Source organism: Typopeltis vanoorti, chromosome 4 (assembly GCF_054136105.1).
Source record: "Typopeltis vanoorti isolate ZY-2024b chromosome 4, IOZ_Tvanoo_1.0, whole genome shotgun sequence".
In the NCBI taxonomy this organism is placed as follows: domain Eukaryota; kingdom Metazoa; phylum Arthropoda; class Arachnida; order Uropygi; family Thelyphonidae; genus Typopeltis; species Typopeltis vanoorti.
The window spans coordinates 161781756-161806415 of record NC_143552.1 but is presented as its reverse complement, the minus strand read 5'-3'; the positions used below and the strand labels follow the sequence as shown (position 1 = coordinate 161806415).

At 37.6% G+C, this 24660-nt stretch overlaps 1 protein-coding gene across 1 annotated transcript in view; it reads left to right on the top strand.

Annotated features, from left to right (window-relative positions):
- LOC150107804 (D-dopachrome decarboxylase-B-like) overlaps positions 1–24660 on the top strand; it is a 41767-nt gene that overhangs the window by 13475 nt on the left and 3632 nt on the right. Inside the window, exon 2 of the mRNA XM_090392058.1 lies at positions 10511–10683. Coding sequence (XP_090248184.1) covers positions 10511–10683 — 173 coding nt within the window. The remainder of the gene's footprint in view (positions 1–10510; positions 10684–24660) is intronic.

Genomic DNA, 24660 nt, shown 5'->3' with positions numbered 1-24660 from the left:
AGGTTGAACGAAAAGGAGGAATCCCGGAAAGTTACTTCTAGAATAGTTGTACCCACGAGTGGAGAGCCAAGAAGGAAATGGTGTTGATGGCTTTAAGCAGCATCTCTACTTCATGCTTAAATCATTTCCTTCGTGACACTAGGCATATAGAGAATGATGTTGAGGAAAATTAGTTTAACTAATACAGAGTGAGATTATAATCATTATGAGAAATTTTCAAATATGGAAACATAAATTGGAAGAGATTCATTAAAAAAAAAAATTGCTAGTGCCTTTTGTTCCCTATAGGGAGTAGGCGAGGCCATTTTAGTCCTGTCCAACGTTTGGAGACGGAGGGGGCAGTTCACTCTCCACCAGTAGCCAGTCGGAGATAGCTGACCCATCTAAAACTACCACTAAATTATAAACGGCATCCAATGAAGAGAGGCAGACTAAGTGCTGCCATCTTGTGGTCCCTAACACAGTATATATTATTTGTCTGAAATAATGCGCGTTCTATGATCGATTTTCTTTGCCTGTATCAGAGATCAACTAACTCTGGAACCAGTTCCAGAAAGAGTTCCTCTATTCATCGGCTAGATTAGAACTGAGAACGATGTGTGGTCTAGCAGTAAGGGTGTAATTTAAAGGGATACACTGGCTTAGAGATTCACTATCTGATCAAAAATATCCAGACACCCTCTTCATAGTAACAGTGGATGAGTATGGCTATATACATCATGACCATGGCTAATACAGGTATAAAAGTTGATTATATAGAGAAACCTGTGGAGAATTCATGACTAAATTTAACACACGGGAACCACAGTAGTAGGTTTTTTATTAGGTAAATGTTTTGTCCTAGGTATCTTAGGACATCATCAGTCAAGTATGGCAATACTAGGAATGAGAAAAGAAAAGGCACGTACGTACAATGGAATCCAAATTGCGTGCAGTGGCACGTTGCAGCCTGAACTTAAATTGAACTACTTAAATTAAATTAAAATTAATTATAGTTAAGTTATTATTTTACACCATTTTGTATGACAATTTCCCATACTTTAGGGATGGCAAGAACATCATTGTGATTTAGATTTGGTCTGTGGAGTAGGGCTTCAGCACTTTCTTTATATAAGTGTTCATATTTATATGAAGATCTGTGTAGAAGTTTTGTCTTTTTCCAATGGATCTTGTGGTTTGGGTTTTCAACTCCATGTTGAGCGAGGCCTGATTTTTGCAGTTTGATGAGGGGGATATGGTCTTAATGTTCCGAAATGCATTTAAAAACTGATCTGCCTGTCTGTCCAAAATAAGAGAGTTTATAGGAGCATGGAACCTCATATACATCAGGTAGTAGCCATTTGAGGCATGGGGGACTGATTACAGAAATAATAGAGGGGACTGTAGAAGGAAAGAGGCCACGAGGTAGACCAAGAATTTCATATATAAATAACATAATGATGCTAACTAGCACTAAAAGTTATGAAGAGATAAAAAGGAAGTCACAAGACAGGATGTTGTGATGTGCTGCTATATTTACCAATTTTCGGATTGATGCACCAAAGAAGAGAGAGTAGCATAGGTGAAAGTTTGTCTTTAGGCGAGGGTAACAAGTTTTGGATCTGGTTGATGGGTTTGTAGGTGGCAGCAAGATTGTATTTCTTCATAATTTTCGAGAGCCGTTTGGAGATGCCTTTGATATAAGGTATGGGAATCCTATGGGGTTGTTCTTGTCTAGGTTGAAGTGTGGAGAAATTGCTGATGATTTTTTGAGTTGTTTTGTGTTTATGATTATTTCCAATTCTTGTTTTAGAGAATCCTCGGAGGAGCATAATCTCTGTGCTCTGGTTACCAATGATTTAATGATGCCAAATTTTTGAGAGGGATGATGAGCTGAAGTATTGTGAATGTAGCGGCTTGAAAATGTCAGTTTGCGATAGACAGAGGTGGAGATGGAACCGTCTTCTTTTCTTTGGATGCGTAAATCCAGAAAGGGGATGCCTTGTGGGGATTCTCTTTCTAATGTAAATATGATGCGAGGATGAAGGAGGCTGATTTTTTCTAAAAACTGAAGTAGCTCTTGTTCAGAATGACTCCAGACTGCAAAGACATCATTGACATATCGAAGCCAAAGTTTTGGTTTGGGTCTGAACACGAGGATTTTTTCTTCTAGATGTTCTATAAACAGATCTGCCAAGTTGGGTGACAAGGGAGACCCCATTGCTGTTCCCTCCTCTTGCTTGTAGATTTTTCCTTTCCATGTGAAGTAACCAGAAGTGATAACAAATTTGAAAAGTTCAACAATGTCGATGGAAATTTTTGATTTAATAGGTCTACAGTTTCTTTATGGGGGATTTTGGTGAAGAGAGACAATGTTGAAGCTAATTAGCATGTCTGTTGTCAGCAGTTCAATGTTGAAACATACCATGCTAGACCTCCGAGAATATACGTTTACCCAAGCTTCACAAGAACAACGTCCCACTCAGATTTGTCGTTGATTCAATTAGCAGCCGGACTTACAAGTTATCAAAATTTTTATCAAACCTTCTCCATCCCCACATAGGCCATTCAACCTCTTCAATAAAAAACTCCACAGATTTTCATATCAAAATAAAAGACATTCAACTGCTGACAACAGACATGCTAATTAGCTTCGACATCGTCTCTCTCTTCACCAATATCCCCCATAAAGAAACTGTAGACCTATTAAATCAGAAATTTCCGTCGGACATTGTTGAACTTTTCAAATTTATTAACACTTCTGGTTACTTCACATGGAAATGGGGTCTCCCTTGTCACCCAACTTGGCAGGTCTGTTTATAGAACATCTAGAAGAAAAAATCCTCGCGTTCAAACCCAAACCAAAACCAAAACTCTGGCTTCGATATGTCGATGATATCTTCGCAGTCTGGAGTCATTCCGAACAAGAGCTACTTCAGTTTTTAGAAAAAATCAACCTTCTTCATCCTCGCATCAGATTTACATTAGAAAGAGAATCCCCACAAGGCATCCCCTTTCTGGATTTACATATCCAAAGAAAAGAAGACGGTTTCATCTCCACCTCTGTCTATCGCAAACCAACATTTTCAGGCCGCTACATTCACAATACTTCAAACTCATCATCCCTCTCAAAAATTTGGCATCGTTAAATCATTGGTAACCAGAGCACACAGTTTATGTTCCTCCAAGGATTCTCTAAAACAAGAATTGGAAATAATCAAAAACACAGCCACTTTAAATAGTTACAATCTCAAAACAACTCAAAAAATCATCAGCAATTTCTCCACACTTCAACCTAGACAAGAACAACCCCATAGGATTCCCATACCTTATATCAAAGGCATCTCCGAATGGCTCTCAAAAATTATGAAGAAATACAATCTTGCTGCCACCTACAAACCCATCAACCAGATCCAAAACTTGTTACCCTTGCCTAAAGACAAACTTTCACCTATGCTACTACTGGTGTATACAAGGTTCCATGCCCCTGTAAACTCTCTTATTTTGGACAGACAGGCAGATCAATTTTTAAATGCATTTCAGAACATCAAGACCATATCCGCCTCATCAAACTGCAAAAATCAGGACTCGCTCAACAGGGAGTTGAAAACCCAAACCACAAGATCCATTGGAAAAAGACAAAGCTTCTACACAGATCTTCATGCAAATATGAACGTTTATATAAAGAAAGTGCTGAAGCCCTACTCCACAGACCAAATCTAAATCACAATGATGTTCTTGCCATCCCTAAAGTATGGGAAATTGTCATACAAAATTGTAAAATAATAACTTAACTGCAACTAATTTTAATTTAAGTTCAGGCAGCAACGTGCCACTGGCAATTTGATGGATGCCAGGAGAATATTATCTGCCTAAATTGCATCAACTTTAAAGTTTGCTGGAGGAGGCAGCATGGTTTGGGGCTGTTTTTCATGGTTCGGGCTGGATCCCCATTTCAGTGATGTGGAAACAGTGCAGCTTATATTGACACTAGACAATTCTGTGCCTCCAACTTTATGGCAACAGTTCAGTGAAGGTCCTTTAAATGTGCCATCCACAAATTGAGGTCTGTGCAGGATTGGGTGTTTAAGAATTTGAGTGGTCTGCACAGAGCCCTCATTTCAACCTCATTGAGCACCTGTTGGATGAATCGAAATGCGAATTGCTAGCCAGGCCAAATCACCCGATGCCAGTGCCTGACTTCATTAATGCTTTTCTGGAAGAAGAAGAAGAATAGAAGGAAATTGTCATAGCAACATACCAAAATCTAGCGGAAAGTCTTGAGCATAGGATGGACCAACTCCTTATTAATGCCTTTCCTATTGGTGAGAGTTGGGGCAAGCAGGCATCTGGATATTTTTGATCAGACAGTATTCTTGAGTAGCATGTTGTGAAGGGACAAGGATCCTGAGTTTTGAATTTCATCATAGCTTTGGAGGATATAATTATGAATAAGATGTCATTTCCATCCCAGTTGATGAGAAAGAGTATATAATCTTGATCTCAAAAAGGAAGGGATTTATGGTGTATTTACAAGCAGGTGTTATGATAGATACATCTATCATAACTGGATGGAAGGAAAGATCTTGAAGTTCAGTTGTTGAGAACAGCAGTGACAGATTTTATCCTTCTTTACCCTTTTCATTTCTCTAGAAGTGAGAGAAAGTGAAGAATTGCTGTTCAGAAGATGTCAGAAGAAGATTAGGAATGACTAAAATAACAGACAGAGACTTGTCTAAAATCTGGAAGGATGGATCTATCTCCATGGAAACAAAGTTGAGGATTTTGGGTGCAGTTGTTTTTCCAACAGTGACTTATGGATGTGAGACTTGGAACCTAAAGAAGTCAGATAAGAAAAGGATAGCTGCTTTTGAGATGTGGTCTTACAGAAGGCTGTTGAGGAATCATTTACTGAAAGACATACAAATGAATGGGTGCTAGAAAAGATCAGTAGAACTTTAAGGCTCCTTAAGGATATTGACAGAAAATTTTGGATACATTGAAAGAATGGAAAGAGGACTTCTCAGAACAGTAATAGAAAGTAAAGTTCCTGGAAAAAGAGGAAGGGATAGAACATCAATGAGGGTGTGTGTGTGTGTGGAGCGACTGATCTTCAGATAGTTTAAGCCTCCAGAAATGCATACAACATGACGAGGACATCGCCAAGCATCGGAGTGACCATACAGCATCTTTGGATGCCCAGTGAACATATGATGATAAGTGAGAATGATAAATAAACTTAGTGTGAAGTGAATGTTTTGGGGATATCGCACAGGAATTGCAAATTAAAAAAAAGTTATGGTAAAGGTGCAGAGAGGGAAGTAAATGAGGAGCATAAGACTCAAGCTGGAAAGTGACTAGTATAGTAAGGAATGCTAAATTGGAATATGAGGAGACTTGTTTTACTGATGAAATTCTGAAGGAATTCTTTTATGTGGCCAATGCAAAATATTGTTTAAGAACTGTAGTAGAACTCCTTAATGACTAATTATCAGGATATTTCATTCTGATGAAAGGTGTTATTCCCAGAATAGGAGCGTTGAGAGATTACAAGGAAATGAAGTGGATGTACAGGAAGGCCTCATTTTATGAAGAGGTTAGGTTCCCAGCCCACTGTACAGTGAATTGTTCAAAAATTAAGGGAAAAATTATAATGCATTTAAATGAGACTGGTTCCTTTAGTACAAAACTGACCTCTACAAGTTAATAATTTTGCCATTTTTATAAATAATTATAAAATCATAAGTATTTTACATAAATAAGTAGGAGCCCTCCCTTGATGAGTCCTTGGACTCTCTGGAGATGTCAACATGCTGAATTTATACTTTTTTTTTTTTTTAAACTTTGTTGCTTGTTTTTGATTTTGAAATGTTCGTTAATTTGAATATTTGTAAACATAGGAAATGTAAAATGAGGCCGTCCTGTATTTGAAATATTAAATACTCTGTATTAGTAAGATGGTGAATTGGATGAGATTTCACCAAATGCCTTAAGGGAATGTACTTGTGATTTGATGGTGCTATTGTCGAATGAAAGTCTTGCAGATGGAAGAATTTCTAAAGTGTAGAAAGATAAGCTAGTGATGTTGTATAATGTGTAGTGCTGAAATAGAAACATATGAGGTGCTTCATGTAAATCCAGCATTGATGTTTTAAAGAGCAATTAATCATAATTTAATGAGGAGAATGCTGAGGGAAAACTGATATTTAAGTTGTAATGTATAGTGTTAGATAACTGATTAGTAGACAGAATTGGCATTTGGCTGACAGAATTAAAAAACTGTGTATGGAGAGAAGGGAGGGGAGCAGCAATATCAAAAAATAAGGTAACAAGTAAGGTTTTGCAGGGACAAATTACTATTCAGATGAAGATGATACCAAGCTTGCATCGTGCAGACAACAGAAGATAATACATAGACATGGAAGGTATTAGCAAGCAGGTCAGCAAATAGAAGAGACATATGGTTTTATTTTATAGGTAATTCTTGAGACTATCTGTACAGGTCACCAGGATTTTGAGAAGATAAGGATACTTTGAATGCAGAGGTAAATAATAAAGATATTAGGTCTGTGGAAAGGAGAAAATATCTGCAAATTACAGATTGGTAGATATAGAACATGAATGAGATATATATAGGTTGTGAACACTGAGGAGATTTTTCAAAAGGGTAAAGTAAAAGGAATGGACTAGGGGCCATCCTTGAAAGTCATCCCTTCTGCAACTCCATGAAAATTCCATAATAATAATATTCAGCTATTTTTGTTATTTGAATTTACAGCCAAAGCAAAGACTAATGAGATATGTATTGCATGTGTTATTCTAGCTGGTTTGTGACATGAAAAATCTGATTTTCTGGGAGGGGATGGGGGGGGGGGACCCTGCTGCTTCCATATGAGACTGACTGGTTTTGCCTTTGGTTGAAAATACCTTATAAAGGGTTCTTCACATCCTAATGTTCAGTGAAGATTTCTTTCAAGCACCCTAAATAATTGCATCTTTGCAATTGCATACCTGTATAACACTATTCAGTGTTATTTAAGTACAGGGTGATCAAAATTAAAGTATCCCTGTTTAAGGCTTTAAGAACTTTCACAGCATTTAGATGCCATCCAGTGATCCAAATGCTGTGGAACTTCGCGGGAATACACTGTGTGTCATGTGGAAGCAATATCTGAGGGAGGAGGATAGTAGCAAAAATTCACCACCAGGGGCACTGTAAACACCAAATACATGAAATATGTATATCACACAACTTGGCAGGTGTCAGTAGAGTTTAAAAAGATGAACATGGGATTTTCTCCCCTTCATTCTGGTTAATACTGTCCACAGTGATGGCACTAACCTTACCCCAATGTGCTTTGCTCGTGAAGCTGTACTACCTGAACAATTGCAATGCTGTTGCTGCACTTCACGAATTCTGTCACGCCACCTGAACAGATGTTGATGAAGGGCACTATCTCCATGTGCTCTGTGATGAATGATTTGTTTTGAAGAAATGGGATCGATAGGAGTTAGACCTGACAGAGGTCACAAACCACTCAGTTCATAACAAGTGAACTGATTGGAGCAGGCCATGAATAACACCATTGGTTCCTACAGTGTACATGTTGTATCAAGACATGGATGTGCCTTACACAACTGTCTGGAAAATTCTGGGTATGGGGCTATTCAAAATCTGCATGCAGTCCAACAAATTCCTTTGCATTCACCCAAAGATAACCCTGACATAGGTAATGATGATTAAGGATTTTAATGGTGCAAGGACAGTGAAGGTTGTACTGTACTACATCAAAGGTTATAGCAGTACACAAGGTAAGACAATCATAAGCATCCTTGCCCACAGCGGGATTTGAACCCACGACCTATTGGTTGGAGAGCAGATAAGCTAACCACTCGGCCAACCTCAGGAGGCCTGCAGGACTTTGAAAGTCAACTGACATTTGCTTTAAACACTCCTTGCTCGAGTGCAGTTGGACTGCATGCAGATTTTGCATAGCCCATACCCAGTAATTGGGGGTATTCACAGCTCTGTTCAGGTGAGTGAGCCTCATCTCCCCCACAAAATCATCTTCGGTCTTGCCAGCAGTTATCAGGATGATCGTGATAAACCCATTTTTTGAGGACATCTGCCAGTCAGGTCCTGTGACCTGCTCAGTTATTGCCAAGAGGTAACATGATATGATAAACACTTTTGTTATGCCACAGCTACAGTAACACGTGTGCATGGATTCAGTTATTTGCATGCAGAATGGGGGCCCCCTCTGCACATCGATCATTCCATACAGGAGGCTCTACGAGAACATTTCATGGAAGCCAGAATCTTGCATTTCCCACTGCATGGCCACCTTGTTCACCTGATTTGACCACCTGAGACGTCTAGCTTTGGGGGATTTCTCAAAGATTGGGTTTATCAGGATCATCCTGATAACTTGCCAGCACTGAAAGACAGCATGTATGCAATATCAGTTGCAACCAGCTGCATTCTGCTGTTGGAGGTTGTAGCCATTGGCTAAGAAGGTGTTAAGGATATGGTTAAGTTTTCCATAGTTAGGGCATTGTTATCTGAACTGATTAATTTTGCCTTGTTATATAGGGTTTTTAATCCCATATTGTTGGGAGGAGGAAGTGACTGCTGGCGAATGTATCTACCTGTATGTGTAGGTTTCTGTAAACAGAGAACGCTAGGGATCCATCAGGCTGGCATGTAATCAGAGTGTCTAGGAAAGGGAGACTGTTGGTGTTTTCCTCTTCTAAACTGGATCTTGGGGTGCTGATTGTTTAAGTGTGTTCAGAAATTGTGGAGTGTGTCTACACCATGTGGTCAAATATCCAACATATCATCCAGGTACCATAGCCAAACAGCAGGTTTATATGGGGCAGAGTTTAAGGCTTTTTCTTCAAAGATCTCCATAAAGAAGTTGGCCAGGGATGGAGAATCCATGGCTGTCCCCTCTATCTGTAGAATTTTCGTTGCCGAACGAAACAGCCTTACTTCATGGTGAACAGAAGTGGGACTGAGATATCGGGAGGAAATTTGGCTTGGATGAGGTCTAAGGTATCTTTGAGTGGGACATTGGTGAATAAGGAGGAAATATCAAAACTGACCATTATGTCCGTGTGTTGGAGTAAGAGGTTTTGTATACTGGCTTTAAAGTGGGCTGAGTTTTTTTATGTATGAAGGTGTGTTGCTAATATATTGTATAAGCACTTTAGCTAAATGTTCGGCTAATTTGTATGTGGGGGGGAAACCAGTGCCATCCAATGTCAAAGGAAGACCATCCCTTAAATACATGCATGTATAAGTAATTGTACCATAAACAATACAATCAGTTTTTGTATATGAATCCTTACCTATTTTTCCAAAATGTGAAGGTGCTGGTATCATGATATAGTTTTTTAATAGATATAGTTTTGCATGGAGATAATAGTTTTTCTCCATGCAGAATGGGAAAATTCAATCTTGCCAGAGAACACATGCATTTAAAGGAGAAAAATATGTTTCAGGCATATTGTGTAATGCAGTGCAGTGTGGTCTCCAGAGATGAGTCCTGGAGCTCCACCAATCTACTCACCTCAATGACTATGCTGGATCTTCTCAGTCCAGCATAGTCATTCTTCCATAATCATTTCTTCTCCTAATTGCCACATAATAGAGGTTTTTGGTAATTTCCTTGGCCTGTAGCACTAGTCTCCACTAGTTAAATTCAATTTCAGCTAACAAATACCTTACTGCCATGCCTTAAGTAGTCAAAACATTAAAAATTTATATCACAAACTGAGTATTTTTCAAAAGTGCTTAGTCCCTCCTCCAGCTTGACATCTAATATAATGATCATTATTCAAACAGGAAACTAAGATGAAAATCAAGCTTTAAATGTCAATTACATATTATTTGTTCTGTTTAGCAGCTATTGATCTGTTATAAAGCTGTACTTTTAAAATGGAGAAATATGGGGACCCACCACATGGCTAAGCCAGATACTGTGAGGTATAATTTACACTACATAATGAAAGAAGCTATAGATAGTTGGGCTCAAAGTGGTTGGTGGCATTTTAGGCTTTCAATAAGCAAGTAATGTTTTACTGATGGATGATGAAAATCATGTCAGTATTATATGACTAGATATTATATTATAGGAACTCAGGTTTTCTTCTTTAGTGTCATATCTTGATTCAATTAGGACTTGTACCTGGATGTCTTCCACAGAGTAGATATTGAAACAGTGATGTTTTATCTAAGGGAGAAGGGAATATTAATAGGAAATATTAATGTAAACAGGAACTGTTACTGTGACTTCCAAAATGCTATAGTATATCTTGGTCTTTCAGATGTAAATGTTATCCATCTGCATCACAGACTTTTTAGGTTGGTTCTTTTTCTACCAAGAATTATCTTGTAATGTAGTAAAGTTAATACATTTAGCAGAATTAAATATTCGTGTTAATATTAAACTTTTTTTTGTTGTTTGTTACAAATATATTTTTTAATGTATTAATAATTTTTTTTTTACTTTTTTCCTCCCCTAATAAGAAAATTACAGTCTCAGTTCAGCCAGGCTTACAGATGTGTAGAGGTGGTACCACAGATCCAACGTGTACATTTGTTATTTGGTCAATTGGAGTGTTCTCTGCAGAACAGAATCCAACCTATTCTGCAGCCTTCTATAACTTTATTTCAGAAAAGCTTGGAATTCCAGAGCAGAGGTAAGTGTGCATTATTAAGACAAGATACCGAGTACCAGATTTACAAAGTATGGTAGCAATCAGTATTTTAATTATGATGTTTTGGTTTTTAGTTTAGTTTCTTTAGTTTATTCTTTAGTTTCTACTGTTCAACCTGTATGTCAGTGTATTTGGATTTTTTGGGTGTGTGTGTGTGGGGGGGGGGTGATTCATTTTATGGTATCTCATGCATAAAAGATCATTCAATGTGCAATATAGTAGTACCATGGATTGGGCAGAAAGGTGAGCAGGAAGAAAAAATTAATAATTTTTTGGATATGAAGACTTGTAGAGAGGGGAAGACTGTTTTTTATAAAAGGATAGCAGTAGAAAGAATAAATGAATGAAGAAGAAAAGTTTGTTCTGTGAAATGCTGAACAGTTGCCATGTTTTTTGTTTTTCTTTTAATTTAGAGGAGAATGGAAGAATTATATTTCTAAATAGTGATTGCCAAAATATTTGTAAAATAAAGCAGAAAGTCTGTGTGAAAGAGTAGATTAGATTGCTTAATGACCTATTTCACCAATTTTGGTCTAATGGCATTCTCTCGCTTTCATAATGAGTCAAGTATTATTAAAGGGCTGTTCAGGGACACTGCCACTAATGAGAACAGCATTCAGTGGTTGGAATATTCATGACATAAAATTAATAGCTGTTTAGAGGAAAAGTAAACAGGAAGCTATGTAGTGCACTAACAAATCAACAAAATCTCCAGAATATCACTTTTTTTACATAACTTTAAATTCTGATCTCAAAATATACTTCAGTTGATCTCTATAGTGCACTGCTGTCATCAGCAAAACTTGACATTGCATTTGCAGTCACATCTGAAGAAGGCTGATGATATAGGAGGAGAGCAGGGGAAAGAATGGAACCTGAGATCGACTGCAGTTTAAGAATAAACATTTAATTTGAAATGAAATGGTAAGATAAGTGATAAATGTGATTACTTTCAACAGTTTATTTCAAATGAAGTAATATCAAAGTAAGAACAAAGCTGTTGTCATCCTTCACATTGTAGCTGATTATAATAAGATATTAATATTCATTCATTCATCTTCAAGGTCCACCTTTTCTAACTGGGTTGTGGGGGCAGCAGCTGCAAGAGGAACTTCCAATGGTCACAATCCTCTGCCACCAAGCTCAGGTGTTCTGGTGGAACTCCCAAATGTGTCTACCCAAGGTTTTGGATAAAATCTATCCAGCGAGTCCTTGGCCTTCCAAGTGGCCTCCCACCCTCTGGCTTGGCAAAGAGGGCCTGCTGGGTGAGCCTCTCTTGTGGCATTCTGACCAGGTGCCCGTACCAACGTAACTGTGATCTCTCAACACAGAGAAGCAACGGTTGAGTATTGAGGGTTTCCCGAATTACAGAGCTTCTGACTCTGTCGAGTCTTGTCAGCCCCACAACCCCTCGAAGGAACCTCATTTCAGCCACTTGGATTCGTGTCTGCATTCTTTCGGTCATTACCCAACTCTCATAGGTGAGGATGGGGACATAGACTGTATTGAAGACAGCCAGCTTTGTCTTCTGGCTTAACTCCAGCTTCAATATACTACCAAACGGCCAAGCTCCCGCAATATTGTGCTTGCTGAGCCAATCCGAGTATCTAGCTCTTCATCCCACTTTCCATCACTCGTGAATATGGACCCAAGGTATTTAAACTTTTTCACCTGCCTCAGTGGGACTCTACTCACATTGTATGTAGATTGCACTGGGATGGGTGTCTTGAGACCACAAATGTTTCAATTTTGTGGTCTTCATTCCAGCTTCATGATGTGTGATCTTCACTGATCTTCATTCTGGCTTCTGCACAAACAGCTACAAACCTATCCAGGGTCCACTGGAGGTCATCTGTGGAAGAGCTAAGCAGAACTAGGTCATCTGCAAAAAGCAGACATCCAATGCTATATCTTCCAATTCTGACACACTCACTGCCTCAGCTGTGCCTATCAATCCAGTCCATAAATATTATGAAAAGGAGGGGGGTGAAAGAACACACCCTTGGCGGAGGCAAACGTAGACTGTGAAAGGTTCAGACTTTGTGCTGTTTACACTGACACAAAACTCCAGGCATTCATACAGGGACTTGATGACAGCTAATAGTTGACCATCCACTCCATACTCCTGTACTACTTGCCAAAGCTTATCCCGAGGAACCCGATCATATGCCTTCTCCAAGTCCACAAAATGTATGTAGTCTTGGCATATTCCCAAGATTTCTCAAAGACTTGCCTTAAAGTGAAGATTTGGTCAGTTGTACTTCTACCAGGAAAGCCACATTGCTCTTCCTGGAACTTTGACTCAACTGTGTTCCTGCACCTTCTTTCCACGCACCTAGCATATACTTTCTCAGGCAGGCTGAGCAAAGAGATGCCACGATAGTTGCTGCAATCTCTCTGGTCTCCCTTCTTGAAGGCTGGTATTATTATGCCTGACACACTTGAGTCAGCCAGAGAATTTCATCACCTGGCTGAATTTCATCACCAGCAGCCTTGCCCAATTTTATTGCTAAATGGACCTCTTCTGCTGTGAGACTAGTCATCGCCCTGATCTGCACCTCTTGGATCCACAACTGCTGGGCCACCTGGGTTAAGAAGGCTCTCCAAGTATTCCCTCCATCTTTGGAGGATATCCTTCTCGGTTGTTAAAAGCGCACCATCAGAGGCCTTAATTGCCCTTGCCATGCACGATTTCCTCCCTCGAAGGCAGCGGATGGTCTGTCAGAATACTTTGGTTGCATTTGTCTAACCTTTCTCCAAAGGATTCCCAAGCCTTCTGCTTTGCTGTCTTTACTGCCTCAACAGCAGCTTTTCGTGCCTCAGTGTACTGGAAATGCATCTCAGGTGACCTGACCCTAAGCCATGTTAGGTAGGCCTCCTTTTTTGCCCGGATAGCTGTTTGGACCTCTTGGTTCCACCAAGGTGTCCTTTTCTCACTGCCCGTTGCCACGCCGAGCCGCTTTCTGCCACAGCATGAGAGAGTGCAGAGGCATTGACAGCAGTTCTGAATAGCTCCCACTCCTCCTCAACATCTGCAGTATGCTTGGGAATCTCTTTGAACCTGGAGGAAATGTCATTTGCAAAATTCTTCCTCACAGCCTCATTTTCCAGTACCTCCCATTTCACGCGGTATAGCTGCTTAGGCCTACCAGCGTTGATGGTAGCATCTGGTTTCTGAAGCCGTAGAGTGCAGACAACAAGGTGGTGGTGGTCAGTTGACAGTTCTGCCCCGCTCCTCACACAAACGTCCAGCACTGAGGAAAATAGGTCTGCTGAGACTATAAAGAAGTCAATCAGAGACCTTTGTCCAAGTGTATCCCTGTACCAGGTATACTTATGGACTTCTCAGTGCTGAAAGAAGGTATTTGGTATGGACAAGCTGTTAGTACAGCAGAAGTCCAATAATTTCAACCCATTCGCGTTAAGGTCAGGATCTCCGTTCCTCCAACCACACCCCTCCACGTCTGGTCATCTGTTCCAACATGTGCATTGAAGTCACCCATTAATTAATATATATTACACACACACACAAAAAAAAATCAATCTTTTGGAGATAGCTGTATGCATACATTAAATTAGGCCAATCAAATAAACCAATTGATTTCAGAATGGAACTAATAGACCCTCTTCTTGGAAAATACAAATCATGAGTGCATACTTTTGTTTTCCTGGAACAAGCCTAATTCCTTTTAGGCTTACTAACTATTATTTATCAGATGCTATTGCTCCTACAGAAAAGAAGACAAACCCATTGATAATGTGTGCTGTATGTGCAAAAAAAAAAAAAAAGTTTTTTTTTAGTCTGTCAAGAAGGAATTATCACTTCTAAACTAAAAAAAAAAAAAGAAAAAAGATTTATTTTTACTTAATGGAAGTTATTTTATTCTTAAGATAACTTGGATAAATTTCTTATAGGAAAATGATTTATTTATAAATACATAAAATTATGTATTTTTTGGTCAACTTTCTCTCAGAAAATTAGTTGAGTTAATATCTGTTGATTGGAAGATATATCCAGGGTTGATGCTGATCAACTAGATGGCTTGAACATCATTTCCATAATTATTTTAGGCTTTCAAGCTTTAGCTCTAGAGAAGAATTTCTATAATCCCATTATGCAGAATTCAGAAGTGGAAGCTGATCACTATATTAATAGGTCAGCTGTATTGTAGAATGTAGAGACTAGTTTGAAAAAATAACTGATAGTGAATTAAAGCTCAGGGGATACATGGCAAAGGTAGAGCATGACAGAGAATTTTTTTCAAAAGGATAGTGATAAGCAGTGATAAGAAAAGAAATGGAGGTTCCATTGTATAAGGCTTTTGTCAGAATGCATTTGGCCTAATGCACACAATTTGGTTACTTGGATTTTGGAGAGAGTTCAGAGGCAGATCACAAAGGTTAATATCAGTGCCCAGGAGAACAGGCTTAGAAAATGTGGTCTGCAGAGTTTGATGAATATGAGATAGCTGACACAAATGATCCATAAATTTAGAGACGCTTGAGAGAGGGATACTGCTGGGATCTTCAAAGGAGAGAGAACAATGAATCATTCTTGGAAGTCATGATGTTTAAGAAAGTGAAAAGCCAAAGTGAATGGCTTCACACATGTAATAGAAAACTAAATATAATTTATTACTCCTATGTATTTCCTCAGTATGTCATGAGCTTCTTTCAGGACAGAAGAAAGAAATGAAAGAAGCTCATGATGTATTGAATGAAATATGTAGGATTATAAATTATATTTAGTTTTCTCTTACATATGTCTCTATTAAACTTCTAGATATTATGACAGTTATTAGACCATTTATAATGAGGTTAATATAATTCAACAAGGAAAGAGATATATCTAAAATTAAATGAGTCAGTGAAATTATGTTTTGGAATATTCTGATTTCCAGTTCATCATAATGCACAAAACAATTTGCTTATTAATAATTCCCCTGTTATTTGTAAAAACCAATAATGCTTGAGAGGCCCCACCCCTTCACACCTTTTAAGAATTTTTATATGCAAAGGAAATGATTAAAATATGGTATTCTCTGCAATATGCTACAGGAGATACGAAACAAAGCATATTCTACCAGTAACTGTTTCATTTAGATTAGAAATTGTCTTTAATAAATAAACATTCAGTGTAGTTGGAGGTTGTTAGTTTTCAGAACTGAATGAAAAAATTGTAAATACAAATGCAACGTTGAAACGAACCTTGACATGTAAAGATAAAGAAGTCATTTTGCCTCTTTACAAGGCCTTGATAAGTCCTCACTAGGACTATTGTGCATAGGTCTGGTTTCAGTGGTGATTTTGATACAATGGAGAGAGAGCAAAGGATAGTGTCAAAAATGATATCAGGATTGTGGAATACTGATTATGAAGGCAGACTGAGAATTTGTAGGCAGCAGACACTAGCAAACAGGATAAAGAGGGGTAGTATGATTGAGAGTTACAAACTTCTGAAAGGGTTATACAGAATTCCAGTAAATGGAATTTTTCATTTTATGGAGGGTGGGGAAAGGATGTGAGAGCAACCTTGGAAAATGAGAATGAATGCTCTCCAGAAGGGGATGAGGGCTAGATTTTATTTTCATAGAGTGCTGCGTGATTGAAATTGTGTGCAAGTAGCATGAATGAATTTAAGAACAGGTATAACAGTTAATGTGAATAGTATAGTCTTTCTCAATGAGTTCCTGACTCCCTGGAGGTCTTTCTTAATAATAAGAAGAAATCAAAAGAATTTGATTATCACTTTAGGACTTTTTGAAAGTTATATTAAAAGCTTTCTTTAGTGACATAAGACTTTTGGTGCCAAGAAGTTTAAATGCACCTAATTCTGTGAATAACAAGCAGAATGATGAGACGATTAAAATTAACAGAGGTCTTTCATTCATTCATTTATTTATTATTATGTGACACCTCCAAGGAGTCAGACTACTCATCGAGGGAGGACACCTGCTCTACCACTCAATCCACCAACCGCAATTACCATCATCATCTACCCACCACCACCACTAGTATTTTCACAGACAATCACAAACATCCATGCCCACAGCAGGATTCAATCCTACAGCCTTTTGGCTGGAGAGCAGATATGCTAACTACTTGGCCAACCAGGCCGGCTAAGAAGTTTCATTATGTCCACACATCATTTATCCATATTGGGTGATCTTTGCCCATTTATTTATATCCTTCACTTTTATTTACAGTTATCAGTTTCAATTCTTTTGCAATTTAATTTATTCTTTTATGGTTCAGGTTTTATGATTTTAAACAATTTATTGATGTTTATTACACAGTTACGTTCCAAGTTCTCAAAATGCATTATCTATGTCATAAGTTTTACTCATTAAATCGCAGGTAAAAGCCAGCATATTCAAAACATGGGAGTGCTCCTTAGCAAAATAAGCATGCTATATTATATATTGATTTGTAGAGCTACATGAGAAATTTTCAAAAATAATATAACAGGTCTTATTTAAATCAAGCTGTAAGATATACAAAGGAGGTCTGGAAAGTTCTGATAAACACCTAAACAAAAATGATATTAAAGCAACTGATATAACTACAAGAAAGAACATACGAGGATATAAGAACATATCCTCGTATGTTCTTATATCCTCGTGGTTATATCAATTGCTTTAATATCATTTTTGTTCTAGGTGTTTATCAGAACTTTAACCCCCCCCACACACAATTGTAGACTAGACCATTTTTATACACTTTAACTGTTTATCTGGATCGGTTCATCTGTAGTTGATGTGTACTTATGTTGTCTCTGTAAAATTGTAATAATATAAAGATAAATTTAATGCAGCTTTCACAAAATGGGTGTTGCTACTATTAAGGTTAAATAAAAATCTGTTCTAATGTCAATTCTGCATAAAGCTGCACTGCACTTTGCAAGTTAGTGGTAACAGTAAAGCATAACTTTACAGAAAATTATGGCCAATGGAAGTCATCACTGGGGATTCTCAGAATTATGTCATTTCTTAAATTAAGTTATTAATAAATTAAGTTAAACATGTCAGGTGATGAATAACGCATTTTCATTCCCCCTTTTAGCCTTAACTTTTAGAAATCAGTAAGCAGCTCTGATCTCCACTTTTCATCACCATTAGTTGAGTTTACTGACAATGAGAGTAATGTATAAAGCTATTGCAATTTCATGTTCCTAACCTTAACTGGTATTGTTTTTTACAATTAAAATTAACAGCAATGCAAATTCTATGAGTTACTCTTCTGAGCTAAAAGGAATAAAAATGTGAGTTTACAGAAAGAAAAAAATTTCTTGTTCCTATTCTCTAGACAATTAGAGCTTAATCTCTAATAGTCTTTCTTCTGCAACTCCAGCATCATGGAAGAGGCTACCTAAGCACTCAGATTAAATCAGTTCACAACTGATTTAATCTGATAAATCAGTTGTGAACATGAAAATTAATAGTTACATCTGGATAGTTTCATATCGTAGGTTTTTTTCTTCCATTCTTCATTCAATAGAAAAAAAAAAAAAAAAGGAGTATTGATTCTAATCAGTTTCAAAAATGAAAGTTCCATTCTCCCTTGTAACTAACTGAAAATAAGGAATATTGTATTGCTCAGCTTATTAATCTTTTTTCATCATACAATTTTCTTATATGCTTTTTATGTATATGCACTGGCTGATTGATTGACAGATCAGATTGTTTTTGTACTTCCCACAGGACTAAGAAAATTAAAGTTTCTGCTGCAGTAATGTTTGTTGTGCAACTAAGAAAAATCTGAAAAAACTCCAGATTTTTTTTTTTGTCCTAAAATTTTATAAAAATTTTTACACTATGCAGTACTCTTTAAAAGTAAGGGTTCAGCCAGAGAGGCAATCCTGGAAAAGAATATTCCTAACAAGTAAATTGGCATGTGCTCTGAGAGAAAAGCAGTGTGTAAAAATAGCATATCAAGAAGGTTGCAAAATGTTCTGGAGACTACTGAAAAACTTAGTAATGTATTAAAGACAAAAAAGGAATCAGGTGACACGGGTGATATAAAACATCCAGATATTTAAAGTAACTGATTTCAAATATTAAATAAAACAGGAAATGACAGAATCCAAGAGCAATGCAATCAGAAGTACACTCAGGGGGTTTACAGGATATTATGATAGTACTACATGAAAAAGTTACACCATTACTAACTTCTGAAATACAAAAACTCCATCAATATCAGATTTTATATTTCTGTCTTCTAAGACACTTTTTACTCTATCAATCTACCTACATATTTCTCGTTCTTTTTCCTACCAACCTGGGAAAAGAACACTTGTTTCATAAACCTTTCTGTTTAAGTGACCATACTATCTGAGATTAGCTCTACTAGCACATTCCTAAATACTAACAATGGCAAGTTATTTCCTAATATCCTCATTTTTCATATGGCACTGCCATTGATGCCATCTGTTTGCTCTCCTAATCTTTCTCAGAATGCTCATCTGTGAGCTCTACTTTTTGACTACATGTTTTACTTCTAACCCATTTCTCAGATCCATAAGTTAAAATTGGTTTGAACACTGTTTAAACTAAACATATTTGGTCATTTATATAATTCAAATACAAACTTGTACCATAATTTTTTTTTATTTTGGTTTAACCAATAAGAATACAATTTGGTCGGCTAAATCCCAAATTGCCAGCCCATCCTCGTTCGTTCAGTATCAAAGTAGATACCCAACAGGGTGCACCACGAGAAGGTGAGGAATGGACATTAGGTCAGAAGCCCTGGTCGGTTCTCCACATTCCTTTAAAGGCTATGTGGAGGTCTCCTCTCAGTTATACAGCTTTGACCCTTAAGCACCCCAACAGAATCAGCAAAGCTGGTATGGTGGGAAGTCAATTGAATAAATTCATATGGAATAAGAGAGAAATTAGTCGGAACACTAAATTAGCTGTATACAAGACAGTATTCAAACCAGTTTTAACTTATGGATCTGAGAGCTGGGTCAGAAGTAAAACACTTGACCAAAGACTAGAGACCGCAGATATGAGAGTCCTGAGAAAGATTAGAGGTGTGAACAGATGGCATCAATGGCAATATCATATTAAAAATGAGGATATTAGGAAAGAACTTGACATTGTCAGCATTCAGGAATGCGTTAGCAGAGCTAATCTCAGGTGGTATGGTCACTTAAATAGAATGGGAGAGGAAAGATTAGCAAAACAAGTGTTCTCTGCCAGGTTGGCAGCAAAACAACCCAGAGGAAGACCAAGATATAGGTGGATTGATACGGTACAAAGTGCCTTAGACGATAGAAATATAAGATCTGATAATGTTGGAGTCTTGACAAGCAACAGACTGATTTGGAGGAAAATTGTAGATAGGAAGTTAGTAATGATGTAAATTTTTCATGTAGTACTGTCATATCCTGTACACCCCTTGAGGGTACATGGCAGGAATTTGATGATGATGATGAAATACAAACTTATTAATTACTGACCATTTACGAAAAACAAAACTACATTAGAGCCTACCAGTTTCGCCAGCAAACTGTCTGGCTTTTTCAAGGCGTTTATGGAGACATGAAAACTAGTAAATGCAAATTGAAAGGAACATAAAAAACATTGTAAACCAACTAATAGCTAAGGTTACACGTTCGCGTGACAGAGGACTTATTGTTCTTATTCATTATTATGCATGTGTGTTTGTTGTAAACATGTAATGTGATTACTGGCTAGCTGTAGTTCAGGTTGATTTAGAGAGAGAGGATCAGGTTTTTTCACGAACTGTTTAGGATTGCACCCTGATTTCTGTTGAGGTTTCCACCGGTTATTAACACTATTGTGGCTTCCTTGAATAAACGATGTCTGTATTCGTCATCTAGATATGGCATGGAGCTGTTTTGGCACTCTATCATGTGGTTAGATGTACAGAAATGATGTGCTAAGACAGAAGAAATGTCATCTAGACATTACACAGATGTTTAGACAGTGCCTTCAATCTAATTTCTTCAAAGTTAACAACACCATATACCAACAATTAGAACGTTTAGCAATGGGAAGCCCACTATCACCATCTTGTGCAGACCTTTTCATGGAAAAAAACCTGAAAAAGAAATTCTCTTCACAATCTCCGCTAGACTCTACATGGTGGAGATATGTTGACGATATCTTCATTATATGGCAAGACAGCTTAGAAAACCTAAATTGTTTGTGGATAAAATCAACTCAATACATAACAAGATAAAATTCACTCTGGAAATAGAAAACAACAACCAACTGCATTTTTTAGACATCTTGATAAAGAAACAATCAAATAGTGTCAAATTATCTATTTACAGAAAGCCCACAGATACTGGAAGATATCTTCATTATACTTCAAACCATCACAAGACACACAAACTGAGCATTATCCACATGTTGAAATATAGGGCCAGAAAGTTTATATCAGAAGAGGAGGATACACAGACTGAACTCTCACTAATAGCCAACACATTATCACAAAATGGATATCCTCAAAACATCATAAAAAAATATCTATACGGTGACAACCCCAGACAAGAAGAATCACGCTCCAAGCACATTTCTACTGTAGTGATTCCTTTCATCCAGTCAGTTTCTTATCAAATAGCCAGAATACTAAGAACCTACAACATCAGAGTGGTCTTGAAACCAACCACCAGCATCAGACAAGTTTTAGGGTCCCCAAAAGATAAGGTGCCTTTCTACAAATATCCAGGAGTATATTACATTCCTTGTTCCTGTGGTCTTGCCTACATCGGACAAACTTCACGGAGTTTAGAAATCAGACAAAAAGAACATGTTGGTGATGTAAACCACAACAGAAGTATCTCATCCGGCTTAGCACATCATTTCTGTACATCTAACCGCACGATAGAGTGGCAAAACAGCTCCATGCCATATCTGGATGACGACTACAGACAACGTTTATTCAAGGAAGCCACAACAGTGTTAATAACCGGTGGAAACCTCAACAGAAATCAGGGTAAAATCCTAAACAGTTCGTGGAAAAACCTGATCCTCTCACTAAATCAATCTGAACTACAGCTAGCCAGTAATCACATTACACGTTTACAACAAACACACATGCGTGATAATGAATAAGAACAATAAGTCCTCTCTGTCACGCGAACGTGTAACCTTAGCTACTAGTTGGTTTACAATGTTTTTTATGTTCCTTTCTATTTGCATTTACTAGTTTTCATGTCTCCGTAAGCGCCCTGAAAAAGCCAGACAGTTTGCTGGCGAAACTGGTAGGCTTTAATGTAGTTTTGTTTTTTGTAAATGGTCAGTAATTAATAAATAAGTTTGTATTTGGTTTGAACACTGTTTAATATACAGCTAATTTAGTGTTTGGACTAATTTCTTTTACTTTGAAAAACTGCTAAATGAAACAAGCAGTGATGACAGCACAGTGGTAAAAAACACTGACCAGGCATGCAGGCAGGAATACATATCCATACTTGAAGTAGAAAAAGCCATCAAAGGCTTGAAATGTGGAAAGGCAGCAGGAGTAGATGATATTCGACCAGAAATGCTGAAGTATGGTGGTATAAGAGTCTTACAGTGGCTGCACTGCATAGTTCAGAAAGCCTGGACAGAGGGACGAATTCCTGATGATTGGAGTAGAGCTCTCATAGTACCCATATATAAAAAGGGAAATAAAACTGAATGTGAGAATTACAGAGGTATTTCCCTACTGAGTGTTCCTGGCAAGATCTATGCAAGTATACTTGAGAAACAGTTGAGAAGAATTGTGGAAGAAAGCTTGGTGAAGAACAAGCTGGATTCAGGCCAAACAGAGGCTGTCAGGATCAGATCTTCACTTTACGACAAATAGTCGAGAAAGCATGGGAATATAACAAAGATCTGTATTTAAGTTTTGTCGATTTGGAAAAGGCATATGATAAGGTGCCAAGAGAGAAGTTATTCAATACGCTGCAGACGACCCCTGCTTAAAGCAGTGGGTCGCCAAACTTCTTTGACCGTCGACCCCTTCAAGAGTTTCTTGACTTTTTATCGACCCCTTCTATTTTACTATTACGTAATTATAATAGGACAAGCAAAAAAGACGCTTATGTGAGTTTTTAGATTGTTTATTTTATAGTTACAGTGTTTCTTGTATGTATAATATAGTATATATTATTATATTGGCTTAACGTCAAAGGGATACATTTTTGTTTTTGACGTCCTTCTTAACATTTCATATTTGATAGGAGGGATAAATAATATATAAAATATAAAATTTAATTTAGATAACAATAATCCAATCTTCCTATAGGTATATATAGGATGTACAAAACTACCAGCCCTGCTCAACTCTTCAACATATTGAAGTTTAGTTCGTGAATGAATAACGATTGAATTATAATACGTATGTTGATGAATTTTATAACATTAACGCTCACTTGTATGTCGATGTGCAAAAATGAGACTGGGATCGAATACGTGCCAGTATAAGTAAATAAGCAGTTATATCGACCCCTGGAGGTCAATATTGACCACTTTGGCGATCACTGGCTTAAAGTAAAGAGCAAAGATTAACATTGCAATTTTGAAATCAGATTTAATACAACTTTTCTTAATAATGTGATCCATATAGATAATGAATATCAGTGAAGCTAATCTGCATCCTTGTTGCACATCTGATTTAACATCAAATCATTTTTCTGTGCCTCCTTCAATTCTAACTGCTTATTTACAGCTTAAATGGAAACAATGTATTGCTTGATATGTTCCATTTACACCATATAACTGTAGCATTCTGAAGACCTTTCATCCTGGCACTTTGCATATGCCTTTTCCAGATCAACAAAACTTATATACAAATCCTTGTTATATTTCCAAGATTTGTCTTAAAGTGAAAATCTGATACTGACAACCTCTATTTGGCATGAATCCAGCTTAGTCTTTACTAATCTTCCCTTCCACAATTTTTTTTAGCCATTTCTCAAGTGTACTTGCATAAATCTTACCAGGAACATTCAATAGGGAAATATCTCTTTTATTTTATTTTATAATGGGTACTAGAAGAGCTCTGTTCCAATCATCTGCAACTTGACCCTCTGCCTAGGCCTTCTGAATTATGCAGTGCAGCCACTCCAAAACTTTTATACCTCCATATTTGAGTATTTCTAATCAAATTTCATCTGCTCCAGCTGCATTTCCACAGTTCAGGTTTTTGATTTTCTACTTCAAGTATGAATATGTATTCCTGACTACATTTCTGTGCAAGGGGGGCTTAAGGGTGAAAGCTGTATAACTGAGAGGAGACCTCCACATAGCCTTTAAAGGAATGCAGAGAACTGACCAGGGCTTCTGTCCTAATGTCCAATCCTCACCTTCTCGTGGTGCATCCTGTTGGGTATCTACCTGGATACTGAACGAACGAGATGCCGGCTGGGGAGTTGCCTGGTTAAACAAAGCCCACATTGTTTTTGCCAGGGAACCAGGGCGAACAGCAAAAAGTCAGCTACTGGAACAAATCTGAAAACGCACCCCAACTCAACATCACCAGAGTTCAAGATTGGTACTATCAACATAAGAAGCCTGAATGGCAAAGAAATGGAGCTAGCAGAGGAATTAGATAAGTATCAGATAGACATAATAGGGTGACTGAAACAAAAAAGACAAAAACTGGTGAGATCTTTCTGGGCAATAAATAGAAAATGTTATATTCAGGCAATGACAATCAAGGAAAAGAAGGAGTAGCATAGTATTCAACACAAAATACAAGGCTCATCTTCTTGAATGTCAGGCAGTGTCAAGTAGAGTGATTTGGGCAAATATCAGAATGGGAAACTGGACAATGAGACTTATTTGTGCCTATGGTCCCCCACAGACTGTTCTACTAAAGTAGAAGTGGAGGAATTTTTTGAGGCTCTAGAGAAAGCTACTGACACAATGAAAAAGGAAAAGTTGGTCCTTGTTGGGGATCTAAATAGCAGAGTAGAAGGGATTGTCAGACATACAAAAA